At 35.3% G+C, this 15,465-nt stretch overlaps 1 protein-coding gene across 1 annotated transcript; it reads right to left on the minus strand.

The window, feature by feature from the left end:
- Window positions 1–245: 245 nt before the first annotated feature.
- LOC110656622 (SNF1-related protein kinase regulatory subunit beta-1) lies at window positions 246–14,053 on the minus strand. Its single transcript, XM_021813491.2, has 4 exons — window positions 13,783–14,053; window positions 12,847–13,025; window positions 12,568–12,730; window positions 246–737 (listed from the first exon to the last, which is right to left on the minus strand). The coding sequence occupies exons 1-4, from the start codon at window positions 13,996–13,998 to the stop codon at window positions 420–422; spliced, it is 876 nt and encodes a 291-aa protein (XP_021669183.2). The 5' UTR covers window positions 13,999–14,053; the 3' UTR covers window positions 246–419.
- Window positions 14,054–15,465: the final 1,412 nt, after the last annotated feature.

Genomic DNA, 15,465 nt, shown 5'->3' on the forward strand with positions numbered 1-15,465 from the left:
AGTCTTGTGATGCTGTCAAAGAACTTGAAATATCTATTTTTCTCAGAAAATCTTTTCTTCAAAAAATATTTTCCATATTCAAATTATTTACATTTCTCCACCGATCAGTCCAAAGAATGAAGAACTAAGTTTCGAGAATACAACAAAAAGCGCTGCAGCAACAATGCATTAGAAAACAAGATCTACCAGTACTAACCAGGGCACTCAAATTTATCTTTCCCTGCTCTAGACGTTATTAGAAAACATTAAAAGGGAGCAAAATGCTTGAAAAATGAAGAGTTCAAAACTACAACAGATCAAACGTAAGTATGAAGAAGTCTTGAGCATACTATAAATAGAGATACATTCACAAAGGCCATAATTTTAGAAGTGATTATCTATTCTTTACCAAGAAGCTTGAAAAAGGAGGGTGCTGAGTGCTACCGTTTGACAGGCTTATAAAGGACAACAGTGACAAATTTGGACTGGAACCTATGTGTTAGTCCCAAAGCAACTAGAGACTGAGATGCCCATCCTTTCTCAATGAAAAGGTGGTTAAGCACAACGTGTTGGGGCTTTGATGAAGAAACTTCATTTGAATTATCCATATCAAGAACAGTAAGATGCAGCTGTTGTGGAACAACTAATGGCTCTTTTGCCAAATCTTCCTCAGTCGGAAATGACTGACCATAAGTGGAGTCTGGGGACGGTGGAACCTCAAATTCAGCCACACTGTCTAGGTTTTCTTGCACATAATTCTGCATGTAGTAATGAATGGATTTCAGTAAACAAAATATTGATATTTCATCTACATTTTTCCATGGCATTAAAAAATAACTTATCATATTAGAAGGATTTCTATAAAGAACATCTATAACTAGATGATTATGCACATCTATTTATTCAAATAATAGTCTTTTGTAACTGCTCATATAGAAGGATTTCCATAAGGCACATCTACAAATAAATGATTATGCAATAACGCTAAGTGAAGTAGGATTTATGACACCAATTCCCAAGACACCAAAACTTATAAAAATGACTTAGCAGAAAGATATATGCAAGTTCAAAAATGGTACAAATTAAGGAGCAGTTTCACCGGTAAAATACAGCATGCAAGTTAATCGGCCAGTTTTTAAGGAAAAAGAATATCTACACCTAATCATGGTAGCCAACCACATTAAACCAGCTCAACCCAAGTTCTTTGATTACCGTTTGCTAACATGATAATCAACCAGCTCAGTTCAAGCCAGACTGAAAGTCAATATGTACAACTATACAACTAAAATGTACCATATCCTTATTATATTTTAATCGGAGGACAGAATTGTCCTTTGGGGAGTGTTGATGAGGCCACGAAAGCACAATTCTTCTCCTATGCTTATACTATACAGTTCACAACAGGTTTTTGGAAAAGTTTAGTGTTTGAAGAAAGTAATTTTTTTTTTTTTTTTTTGCTTTTGTTGCGGGGGGGATGCGGTGTTTTAGATGCAAATTATGCATCAATTTGCTTCCAATTTGAAAATTCTTACCAATCATAGAAAACATCTAAAGCTAGTTTCATAAATTTTACCAATCATAGAAAACATCTAAAGCTAGTTTCATAAATTTCACCTTAGCCCCTTAATTTACAAGTATTTTTTAATTGAAAGATAAATGGAGGATTCTTTACGCCATGCTTCCACCACTTCCAATCCACTACCACCATCAACAGCAACAACTCTATCAATGTTGCATCACCACTGGCATTAGTGCACTACTAACCCACTGCCACAGCCCACCCCATCCCCCATTCTATGCCTAACATCACCACCACTAACACTAGCAACAGTACCATTAGGGTTTATACTAAATTACAAAGCCAAAACAATGAATTTTAGTTAATTCAGTCCAGTTTTCATATAAATTTGATTTAATTTATTTCAGTTTTCACCTTCAAAAAATTAAAATAACTGAAATAACCAAATTACATTTTATAATTATATTTTCAATATTTTTTACATGTTTTTTTATCCAAAATTGAAGACCAATTCAAAATATCCATTTAATTTTGGGTTGAATAATAAAAGATCAAAACCAAGTAAACTAGACAAGATGAATTTTATTATTTTAGTTTGGTTAATTGGTTCTAATAATAATTTGGTTTGGCTTTTTCAAGTCAATTCAGTTTTAAAAATTTTTGGACTGAATAAAACAAATCAACTGAACAGTCACTCCAAACCACACCCCAAAAACTAGCTATTGAGGTTAGAGAGCCCAAATCCATATATGTCCCATACTGAAATAGCATACTTTCAATATGGGACACAAGTTTCCTTGCAATGGGATCGTTTCATTCCACCACGCTCCGCAGCCCTGGCGCCTACTCAGGCAGACTTTGTGCTAGCTTAATCTAGCCCCCGAGCGAACACTGCTATTTCGGCGCCACTACATATGCTGCACAATTACAACTGGTAGACATAATAGACAATTCTGATATCATTGATACGAACTTAAGAGAACCACAACTCAAAAACTAACTGTTGAGGTTAAAAAGCCTAAGTCCATATATGCCCCATATTAAAATCTCATACTTTAATGCGATTGTGATAGCCACTATAGTCAATAACTTCATTACTCTTAATTTAAGAAAATAACTATTATATCACTTGTAGCACTCACATTGATAAAGTTACTTCAACAACATTTTACCAACATAAACCATAACAACTTAGTCGTGTGAACAGATAGAAAATTGAATTTGTTTGCTGCTAAACAAGCTCTAGTTGATGTAGAACCAAGAACACTCAAAGGGGATGAGAAACAATTGTCAAAATCAATTGTCAACATCAATTATAATAAGCTGTTCTAAAATGCCTAGATGATATATTTATTTATAGTATAATAACTAAATCTCTACCACTCTCCCTAAACTCTCTCTCTCTCTCTCTCTCTCTCCCCGACTGATAATCTTTATCACTCTCCATAAAACAATTTGTCTCACTCTCTCCCTTTCCCAAAATCACATGTCTCTACTAAACTCTCCCCACTTGTAACAAATTCTCTCATTCTCTCTCCCAAAATCTCTCACTCTCCCTAATAATTATTTTTTTCATACACATGCTTCTCTTCTCAAATTAACAATATTTTTTTATTTTCAGCATAAATATCACAAAAATAAAATAAATAATAAAATTCACTAAAATGGCCCAAAATTTTCATCACTAAATAGTACTACTTGTCTCCCAAAAATGCAGCCAGTGACAAGCACAAAATGAGGAAAAAAAGTGGAGAGCAAAGAGTAAAAAATGATTTTATGGGGCTTGAGCGCAACAAAATGTGAGGCTTTGTGGGGAAAATGCAATAGAGAAAGGGGGAGGAAGAATAAAAGGAAGAATATTAGGAGGCATACCAGAGAAAAATAGGCAGCCTTCATATTTTTTTGACACAATAGGAAAAATAGCCACTTGGGTTGTCAATGTTGATGATTTTTAGCTTTTTCTCCTTCAAACCACTATCTTTTCGTAGAAATTTTCAAAAATACATATTTTGATTTATTAAATTCTTTTAACATATTTTGGTCAATAGTGATGCGAACTTAGTGTCTAACAGAGCTAAATGGTGAAAAATGATTCCTATAGCCGACCTCAACTAATTTGGGATTTAACCTTGGTTGTTGTTGCATATTTTGGTCAATAGCCTTTATCAAGTACTTCAACCATAGGAAAATTTCAAATATTATAGTCCGTTGGAGAGTGAAACTTCATTTGAATTAGGATTGAAAATAAAATGACTAAAAAGGAATTGCATAAAACATCCCTTGACAAATCCAAGTTGCCCTTTTAAGTAACAAAAGGTCAACTATTCCTTTGTCATGGAGAAATTTTTCTTTCCTTCTTTTTGGTTTTTTTTTTTTTTTGGAGAAAAGAAAAAATATATATATAAAAAAAACAAAACAAAAGAGAAAGAAAATCCAATGATACAATAGAGTCATCCAAAGCATAAAAATATAAAATGCGTGGCCTAAAAAGATTAGGAAGACAATATAGATGAGAAAAGGCTATACAAAATGGATTGTCCCATTGTCATGAGTATTCTCCTATTTTAAATAAAAGAACCTCCACTAACCTTCTTACTAATAAGACAGAGAAAAGAAAGAAATATGAAAAATCATTTCCAAGTCATCATGCATGTGATTCCAAGCTTCATGCCTACTAGATCACATTCAAATAGATAAACCTTCTAACTAGAAAATAAAGAATTAGAAATGATATACATATTGACAATAACCACTAATATACATCACAAGCTCCATACACATTACCTTACCAAAAATTCTTAAATTAACACAATCACAAGCGCCCATAAAATCCAATTCAAGAGCACGTCAACTTGCTAATTCTTTTTGTAACATCATCCACAACTTTGTTAATGACAAATCTTGCACCAATATTCGCCTACCCCTTTGGAACTGCAATGAGAAGTCAAATGGTATTTCCAACCACCACATAAGATCTATCAAAACAATCCTTAGTCAAAAGTTTAAACATAGTACTTACCAAATTAATAGGGCTAAAGCCCATAATTAGGCACCATCCTTTCACACAAGTGAGAAGGTATTCAAACTATTTCCACCACTTTCATTGGTATAGCACTCCACAACAACTCAACTCAACTAAGCCTTTATTCCAAAAATTAAGGGTCGGCTATATGGATTCGCTTTCTCCACTCTAAATGATTTTGGGTTAAATCCTCATAAATGTGTAATACTTTTAAGTCATGTTGTACTACTCTCCTCCAAGTCAATTTAGGTCTACCCCTTTTTTTCTTTCTATCCTCTAACCTAATGTACTCTACTTGTCTAACTGGAGCCTCTGTATGTCTACGCTTCACATGACCAAACCACCTCAATCTCTCTTCTCTCAACTTATCCTCAATTGGCACCACTCCTACCTTTTCTCTAATACTCTCATTACGGACTTTATCTAGTCTAGTACGGCCACTCATCCACCTTAACATTCTCATCTCTGCAACTCTTATTTTAGACGCATACAACTCATTCAGTGCCCAACACTCACTACCATATAACATAGCCGATCGCATGGCTGTACGGTAAAATTTTCCTTTCAACTTATTGGGAATCTTGCGATCACATAAAACTCCCGTAGCACGTCTCCACTTCAACCATCCGGCTTTAATCCTATGACTAACATCCTCCTCACATCCCCCATCTACTTGAAGGACCGAGCCGAAATATTTAAAGTGATTACTTTGGGACAGTACCACTCCATCCAAACTAACTCCTTCCCTATCACTAGTTTGGCCTTCACTAAACTTATAATGCATGTATTCTGTCTTCGTTCTACTTAACTTAAAGCCCTTTGACTCTAGAGTACTTCTCCAAAGCTCTAGCTTTCTATTGACTCCTTCTCACATCTCATCTATCAGAACAATATCATCCGCAAACATCATGCACCAAGAAATACTCTCTTGTATATGTTTCGTCAATTCATCTAAAACTAATATAAAAAAGTAAAGGCTTATAGCTGATCCTTGGTGTAATCCAATTGAGATCGGAAAATCTCGTGTCTCCTCCCACTGTGCGCACAATAGTAGTTACTTCTTCATACGTATCTTTCAACACTTGTATGTACTTAATAGATACCCTCTTTTGTTCAAACACACTCCATAAGACATCTCTTGGAACACTATCATAAGCCTTCTCCAAATCAATCAAAACCATGTGTAGATCTTTCTTCACATCTCTATATTTCTCCATCAAGCTGCTAATGAGAAAGATCGCTTCCATAGTTGAACGACACTCCAAAACAACTCTCCTTGAAAATTTTCCAAGTTGGGAACAAAGCCATAACAAGTCCGTAATTCCATATGGACAAAGAGACTTTTCCTTTTGCGTCTCAAAAACTATTTCTGGACTTCCTCCACAAGATCTTTCTACTTGCATAGCTCTATAATTAGAAATAGGACTGCAATGCAACAATTCAATTATGGGTCTAATTGTAGCCACCTTCAGGTAAAGAAAAGGAAAATGGGTAATGCACTCCACAAATATGATTTTCTTCTTCTACTACTTCTAATCCAATGAAAAGGCCTTGGTATTGAACTCTCCACCAATCTCACAACTGTTAACAAAACCTCACTAGGCCACCATATCCAAAGTCAAAAACTGCCTATCTCTCCATTCCCATCATTCACATGCCTGAACTTCACTGGGAAAGCCATCAAGTGCTGTTGATGGTTCCATGTAACCTCAAATTCCCACTATTTTAATTTCTCATGATAAATTGACTTTTTGCAAGATAATGGTAGCTACCACTCTAATGATATTGCTAAAATTTCTTCTTAAAAAAAATAGGACAAAGAGAGAGAGAGAGAGAGAGAGAGAAACAGTATTTGCATTTTGTTTGCTCAAGAAGTAGTAAAAGGAAGAAGAAAGACATACAAGCAACTATTGAGCTACTGCAATCTGATTAAAAATGATTATTTTCTGCAACTCCAACAGCAAGATGCTGAATTATCTGAGCAGCTAAAGAAAGTTGACCAAAAACTTAAACACTCTGTTGATCAATGACTTGAAGAGCCAGTTGCTCATGCCAATACTTTTAAAAATCAATTTGTTTCTGAAATTGGTGTTAAGGGATCTTGGAAATCAACAATGATATTAGATCATCTAAGCTTGAATAACAAAGTAAAAAGTGTTGCTGTAGATGGTGCCTCTTAAATATGTTACAACAATTGTCCCAATTGCACCTCTAGCTACAGAAGCCACTATAGTCCATGCACATCCACTTCCAACTACCAATGTGGTGTTGGGCCCACAAGCACTTGCCCCATTTTACTCTCCTAAGCCCATTTATGGAATCAAAAATTAATTTCCTAAATTTATTAGAGATGCTGATCCACAAAATTCACATGATTGGTTGACTCGTATACGAAACATCTTGTACATCGTAGTGTGAAGAATGAAGACAAAGCAAGTCACTTGTCTGAAAGGTTATGCTAGACAATTTCCTATTACTAGCTTGACAGTGCTGAGACATTTGATGGAGGATGTTATGGAAAGTCAATCACTATATTATTTCTCTGTATATTCTGTATTCTGTATTCCTATTTAGGATTTCTTATTTATGATTTCTTACTAATTAGTAGAACACAATTATAGGAATCAATTTTATATATATACCAATGTACAGATTAATTGAAATTAAGGAGAATCATCTCTTTCTACATGGTATCAGAGCAGGTCATCTATCTAAGGTGACTATTTGTTCTCACCACCCAGCTCAGGAGAGACCTTGGCCGCCGACCGGCCATTTCGACTCCGATCAACATCGCCGGCGTCGCCTCAACCCCCTCATTCCACTACTTTGTGCTATTGCTTGATCCAGTACACCATTAAAGGACTTCTAAGGTTTGGCTCTCAGATTCTATTTCGGTATTTGCTTTATTTGTGATTTTGGGTTATTTTGCTGCTGTAAGCACTTTGCATTAGCGTTTTGGTTAGTTTTCTTTGTCTCAACAAATGGCAGACAATAAGAATGTTATTTCTGATGTGATTCCGATGATGACTAAGATCACAAAACACAAACTTAATTGTTCGAATTACCTGAAATGGAGTAAGACTGTTAGGGTCTATTTGCGTAGCATTGATAAGGATGATCACCTTACTAAATATCCACCTATTGATGATACACGACAAACTTGGCTGAGGGAGAATGCTCGGTTGTTTTTGCAGCTTCGGAACTCGATTCACAGTGAGGTAATTAGTTTAATTAATCACTGTGAATTTGTTAAGGAATTGATGGATTACTTAGATTTTCTGTATCCTGGTAAAGGGAATATCTCCCGTATTTATAATGTTTGTAAGGCATTCTACCATGCTGAAAAAGAGGATAAGTCTCTCACGGCTTATTTTATGGATTTTAAACGGGTATATGAGGAACTTAATATATTGTTGCCTTTTAGTCCTGATGTGAAAGTTCAGCAGGCTCAACGGAAGCAACTGGTTGTTATGAGTTTTCTTGCAAGCCTTCATTCAGAGTATGAGATTGCTAAATCTCAAATTCTCTCCAGTTCTGAGATTTCTTCTTTGCATGAAACGTTCACACGGGTCCTTCGTACAGAGAGTACCCAATCTTCACAGCCTGCCAGTAGTGCTCTTATTAGCCGTAATCCAAATGGACAACAGGGTAATAGAAGAGGAAGTAGAGGAGGAATTACAGGCAACAGAAGTAATCAGCATAATGGAGAGGCTAGTTCTAATCAGGACTCAAGAGGAGTCATTTGTTATTATTGCCATGAGCCTGGCCATACAAAATATAATTGTCCGCAACTTCAAAGGAAAAATTAGCGATCACAAATGGCAAATATGGCACCAGAGGATTCTACAGTATCTTCCTCTGAGAAAATTATTTTGGTATCTGCAAAGGATTTTACATAGTTTTCCCAGTATTAGGTATCTCTAAAGCCTACCAGTTCCTCTGTCACTGCAATCGCTGAGTCAGGTAAATCTACTACATGCCTTGTATCTTCCTCATCCAAATGGGTTATTGATTCTGGTGCGACAGATCACATGACAGGTAATTTTAGTCTTCTATCTGCTTTTCAGTCTAATCTTATTTCCACTACTGTTACTTTAGCTGATGGTTCTACTTCTTGTGTTATAGGTTCTGGAACTGCGAACCGGACTTCGTCAATTTCTTTGTCATCTGTTTTGTGTCTACCAAAATTCTCTTTTAATCTACTTTCTGTTAGTAAACATACTCGTACCTTAAATTATTCTGTTTCTTTTTTTCCTGACCAGTGTTTATTTCAGGATCTTACGACGAAGCAGATTATTGGTAGAGGACGTGAGTCTGGTGGTCTCTACATTCTGGAAAATCATGTACCGCGGTTGCTTGTTTGCTCCAGTACCTTAACACCTCTTAAAGCTCATTGTAGATTGGGTCATCCTTCTTTGTCTACCATGAAAAAGCTGTGTCCTCAGTTTCAGTCTTTATTAGTACTAGAATGTGAGTCGTGTCAGTTTGCAAAACATTATCGTTTGTCTTCTGTGTCTAGAGTCAATAAACGGGCTTCATCCCCTTTTGAGTTAGTTCATTCTGATGTTTGGGATCCTTGTTCTGTTACTTCTAAAACTGGATTTTGTTATTTTGTTACTTTTGTTGATGATTACTCTCGTGTTACCTGGTTATATTTAATGAAGAATCGTTCTGAGTTGTTTTCTATCTTTTGTGCCTTTTGTAATGAAATCAAAACTCAATTTAATATTTTTGTGCGCATATTAAGAAGTGACAATGCCAAAGAATACTTTTCAACACAATTTCAGTCTTATATGACACAAAATGGCATTCTTCATCAGTCTTCCAGTGTGGATACCCCATCCCAAAATGGCGTGATCAAAAGAAAAAATCAACATCTTCTTGAGGTAACTCGTGCTCTTCTTTTTCATATGAAAGTTCCTAAACACTTTTGGACGGATGCAGTTTCTACGGCATGTTTTTTGATCAATCGTATGCCGTCTTCTATCCTTAATGGGGATATTCCTTATTCTGATTTGTTTCCTACAAAATCTTTATTCCCTGTTAAACCCCGTATTTTTTGTTATACCTATTTTGTGCGTGATGTTCGTCCACAGGTTACTAAATTGGATCCAAAGTCTCTCAAATGTGTCTTTCTTGGGTACTCCCGGCTCCAAAAAGGGTACCGTTATTTCTGTCATACTCTTAATCGTTTTCTTGTTTCTGCAGATGTCACATTTTTTGAGTCCACTCCATTTTTTCCTCAATCATCTATGTATGAGAGTCAGGGGAAGGAGGATGATCTCTTAATATATACTGTCCAACCAATATCTAGTCCTCTCCCACAGCCTGTTCCTTCTGTCTCTAGACCTACTCGACCTCTCGTTGTTCATGTTTATTCTAGGAGATTGGAGATTCCTGACTCAGATCCTCCACCAGCTACTTCGTTGGGAGATCCTGTACCTCATACTGATCATGATTCTGATCTAGACTTACCCATTGCTCTTCGTAAAGGCAAACGTTCATTTACTTACCATTTCTCTTCTTTTGTTTCTCATAATCAATTGTCTTATTGTTCTTGGTGTTTTGTTACTTCTTTAGACTTTGTTTCTATCCCTAATACTGTTGGTGAGGCACTGTCTCATCCTGGCTGGTGTGCTGCTATGAAAGAGGAAATGGAGGCTTTAGATGCTAATGGTACATGGGAACTGTTGCCTTTGCCCACTGGTAAGAAAGCTATTAGTTGCAAATGGATATTTACAGTAAAGGTAAATCCTGATGGTTCTGTGGCTAGGTTAAGAGCACGCCTTGTAGCAAAAGGATATGCTCAGACATATGGATTACTCTGACACTTTTTCTTCTGCAGCTAAACTTACTTCTGTTCGCTTGTTTATCTCTTTAGCAGCTACATATGATTGGCCCTTGCACCAATTGGATATCAAGAATGCTTTCCTTCATGGTGATCTTCAGGAGGAGGTGTACATGGAGCAACCACCTGGGTTTGTTACTCAGAGGGGGTTGGGTAAAATTTGTAGGCTTCGGAAGTCTCTTTATGGCTTGAAACAAAGTCCTAGGGCCTGGTTTGGGAGATTCAGTGAAGCAGTACAGGAATTTAGTATGCAAAAGAGTAAGTATGATCACTCAGTATTTTATAGGCAATCTGAGGCTGGTCTAATTCTCCTGGTAGTCTATGTGGATGACATTGTCATCACTGGGAGTGACTCTGCAGGTATTTCATCTCTTAAAACCTTCCTCCAAACCCAGTTTCAGACCAAAGACTTGGGATTGTTAAAGTATTTCTTGGGTACTGAAATTATGAGAAGGAAGAAGGGTATTTTATTGTCTCAAAAAAAAATATATCATCGATCTATTGACAGAGACAGGAAAATTAAGTGCTAAGCCTTGTAGTGCACCAATGACTACAAATTTACAATTGTTAGCAGGGGATAGTGAGTTGTTTGAAGATCTAGAGAGATACAGGAGATTGGTAGGAAAATTGAACTACCTTACAGTCACTCGTCCTAACATTGCTTATGTCGTTAGTGTGGTAAGTCAGGTTATGTCTTCCCCAACTGTTGCTCATTGGGAAGCCTTGGGACAACTCTTGTGTTATCTGAAGGGCGCTCCAGGAAGAGGTTTGTTATATGGTAATCATGGCCATTTGAATATTGAATGTTTTTTAGATGCCGACTGAGCTTAATCTAAAGTTGACAGGAGGTCAACTACTGGATATTGCGTTTTTGTTGGAGGAAATTTGGTGTCTTGGAGAAGCAATAAGCAGAGTGTAGTTTCTCGATCTAGTGCTGAATCCGAATACAGAGCCATGACACAATCAGTATGTGAGGCAATGTGGATACTTCAATTACTAGATGAGACAGGTTTTAAGACCTCACTGCCTGCGAAATTGTGGTGTGATAATCAAGCTGCTCTCCATATTGCTTCTAATTCGGTGTTTCATGAGCGGACCAAACATATTGAGATTGATTGTCACTTTGTTCGTGAAAAGATTCAACAACAGATCATCTCAACAGGACACATCAAAACTGGAGAGCAGTTAGGAGATATCTTCACAAAAACTCTGAATGGAGCTAGGATTAACTACATTTGTAACAAGTTGCGTATGATTAACATCTATGCTCCAATTTGAGGGGGAGTGTTATGGTAAGTCAATCACTATATTATTTCTCTGTATATTATGTATTCTGTATTCCTATTTAGGATTTCTTATTTAGAATTTCTTCCTAATTAGTAGAACACAATTATAGGAATCAATTGTATATATATACCCATGTACAGATTAATTGAAATTAAGGAGAATCATCTCTTTCTACAGAGGGAAAAAATCCTTCCCATTCAGTGTGAATTATGGAAAAGGAATTGTACTACCAAGTGTGCGCTTACTCAAATTGAAAAGGATGTTGATACCTAAAACTTGGAATTGATAAGCAAGTTGCTGAACTAATTTTGAGGAGAAACATTTATGGATCACAAGGTACCATGGTGAGCTTAATTATAGGATCCAAATTAATATAGATAAGGAGTTTTCTAGTATAGATCAGAAACAGCTTATGCAAGGGATACTGAGAAGAAATATAAAAGAATAGTTCAATAAAGATGGCATTTCAACCAACCATTGCATCAATCAAACCTTCCCAGCATAAGAAGCTAAAGGGCATTGCTATTGAGGAGAGAGAGAGCATACTAATAGGAATTGTTCTAATAAACAAACTGTTGTTGTTGTCCAACTCAAAAACTAGAAAGAGACAGAATCTGATAGCAATGATGAGGGAATTATTAATTTTGATGGCTACCAAGCATTTGACACACACACAGAGAGAGAGAGAGAGAGAGAGAGAGAGAGAAAGAGAGAGACAGCATCTGCATCTGAATATGCATGCAAGCACGAGTAAAAATGTGCAATGGTGTGGAAACAAAAATATGTCAAATTCATTAGCACTCAATATGTGTAACTACTAATAAACTCCCGATAAACAAGAGACACAAATTTCTATAGAAAAAAAAAATCATCCACTGTCACAGGTGCAAGCACAGGGATACAGATACTTACATTAACATCAAGAAGATTACAAACACGGCCCATCTCATCAGCTACAAAAGGAAGATCTGGAATATATCTCCACTCCCCATCTACAATGAACTTATAATGGTATATACCTGATGGGAGGACCAGCAGAAGAGAGTGATCCTTACCAGATCTTTGCAATTGCTTCCTGCAACCAGATCATAATCTGTTCATAGTTTTATTTCCTCAGAAACAATTACAATTTCCAATTTTTAATATGCATTAGCCTCTCCAATATTCTATGATAAAAAAGGGCTGTCTTACCTTGACATCCAGTTGTCCCAAGATCCCTCCAGAAACACTTCATTACCACCATAGTTCCAGGTGATAATGGTCGGGATTCCTTGTTGAGGAGGATGATCAACAACTCTAGAAGATTCATTTTGCCACATCTGATTTAAAAAGGGTGGTCCGTCAGGCCTCTGCAAGGGAGCTACAGGAACCTGCAAATGTAATAATCAGAAAATTATATCCATCATTTTAATTTTGAAACAAAATTTAACAAATGCAAGTAATCTACACTCTACCAGTTTCATTGGATTTTGCGAGTTCACAAAACCATATCATGTCACAACATGTAACCCGTGATATTCAGAAACCATGGCAGTGAGTTGCGGCACACAAAAAAAAAGATGGATGAATGAACAGGATAAAAAAATATGATCACAACTCAGTAGCTCCCTTTGAGAGATCATGTGCCCTTGAAAGTAAAAAAACCTGAATATGATTTCATATATCTAATTACATTGGCATCTGTAATTTAAATTTCAATGTTTCAGGATAAATAGAGAATTCGAGTAGTTGTTAGCTATCAACTAAAATTAAAAAATTACAAAAAATAAAATTTCAAAAATCAAGTAAAACAATCTTTTGAAAATTGCAAATTGCGCAAAGCTCCTCTACACTCTACAGTTCCTCAAATGCAAAGACCACAATTATTGAGAACAACTGCACAAATCTCCTATGCAATACATATTTGAGCAAGCCATTACAAGCATATCAAAAGGTCTGTGTTGGCTAAAAATTTATATACGATGAGCTAATCGATCACTCCAAAATCCGAATAACATTTCCTTGAATTCTACTGATTGTGTTGCTGTGTTTGAATTTGGTAAATGCTCCCATTTTTGCATTACATCATTTATCAATTACTTGGCATGATATGCACATACATAAAACAAACAGAAACGAAAAGAAAACCTGAGAAGCGAATGAAAGAGGGGAAGCGGAGCGAGCAGGGCTGTGAGGCGGCGTCGCATTACTGTAATTATTAGTATTGTTGTTGTTAACATTAGCCATGGAATCGGAAGAAACAACCGTTCGATGGGAATAGGCAGCTCGGATGGTTGATTCACCGTTGGATCCGTTCCCATCAGCCCTGTTCTCTCCGTCTTCTCTCCCGTTTACATTTCCCATCTATCCTCTTCTTCCCAAATCAAATTTTCTTTTATCGATAATCTCAAAACACAATTTCTTCAAAACACCACAGCCACCACCTTCCGATGAAACACGCCTCTATCAGTCTTGTGCGTGTGCTTTATATATTAGAGATCTACCAACAAGGCAGGCAGGGAAAACGTGCTTGTCCAGAATGGTGCAGGGCACGATGACATTCGGATATGTATTGCTGACGAGTAATCGTCACTTTGGGTCCCTCAAAATTGTTTTATACGTAAAAAAAAAAAAAAAAAAAAAAAACCTCGTTACTTTGGGTTTATTTCTTTATTTTTTTTTAATTTTTTTTCCTGTTGGCGTAAATGATAATAACAACGGCGCTTTGTGTTGACATATAGAAGAAAATGGGAAAAATGAGAATATAGTTTCAGTGAGAGATTGGCCTGATCCTAAGGAAAATCCAAAAACTTTCCTTTTCGCATAAAACCAATGGATAAGGATATATCCATAAAAAAAAATGGATAACCATGTGGGAAATTCTTATGTAAGGAGTATCCTAATTTGCTTTTGTGAGCCTTCCTTGGCAATAAGGTCAACTTTAGCCCATTCGGTTGATTTTTTCTTTTTATCTTTTTTAGGTCCTTCAACTTTTAGAATTTTTCTAATTAGATCCAAAATTCTCCTGTTAAGTCCAATTCTATTTTAAATTAATTTATATAAAATTTAAGTAATAATAATAATAATAATAACAATAACAATAATAACAATAATAATAATAATAATAATAATACAATCTAACATAATAGAATTAGCTCTAAATTATTCCAATTGGATAAATTTAATAATTGAAAGATTAAAATCTAATAAAATCAAAATTCAATATTATTAATATATTAATAATATATGTAGATAATTTGTTTAAAATAATATTTATGTAAAAGTATTAAATTAACAAAAATAATCAATAAGATAAAATTAAAATATAAAGGCTAAATAAAATAATACTAAAATTTAAAATTTTATTTTAAAAAATTTAGGTTGTTACATTATTATTATTATTAATGTTTCATTTAAATTTAATCTAAATATTATTATTATTATTATTATTATTATTATTATTATTAATTGAATTTTAAATGTTAGATTAGAAATGGGATCTAATTGAAAAGAGAAGGGGACTTATTTGAACAACTTTGAAAAGTTTAGGGATTTAAGAGATAATTAAAAAAAAAGAAAGAAAAGAAAAATTTATAATACTGTTGTCCCAAAATAGTCCAGGGGGGTGAATTGTACTTAAACAATATTTTGGTCCTTGCTTGTAGCCTAATGAAAAATTGTGACTTTATTCAACTAAGTGCTCTATATGTAATGAAAGTAATAAGTGTTTCAAGAATGTATTCCTAAATTGCAATTCAAGCCTCAATCAATATTTATAGTAATTTTTAACACAACATGTATCACAAAATATTTAACTAATTTCTCAACCCA

This window comes from Hevea brasiliensis, chromosome 9 (assembly GCF_030052815.1).
Source record: "Hevea brasiliensis isolate MT/VB/25A 57/8 chromosome 9, ASM3005281v1, whole genome shotgun sequence".
In the NCBI taxonomy this organism is placed as follows: Eukaryota; Viridiplantae; Streptophyta; class Magnoliopsida; order Malpighiales; family Euphorbiaceae; genus Hevea; species Hevea brasiliensis.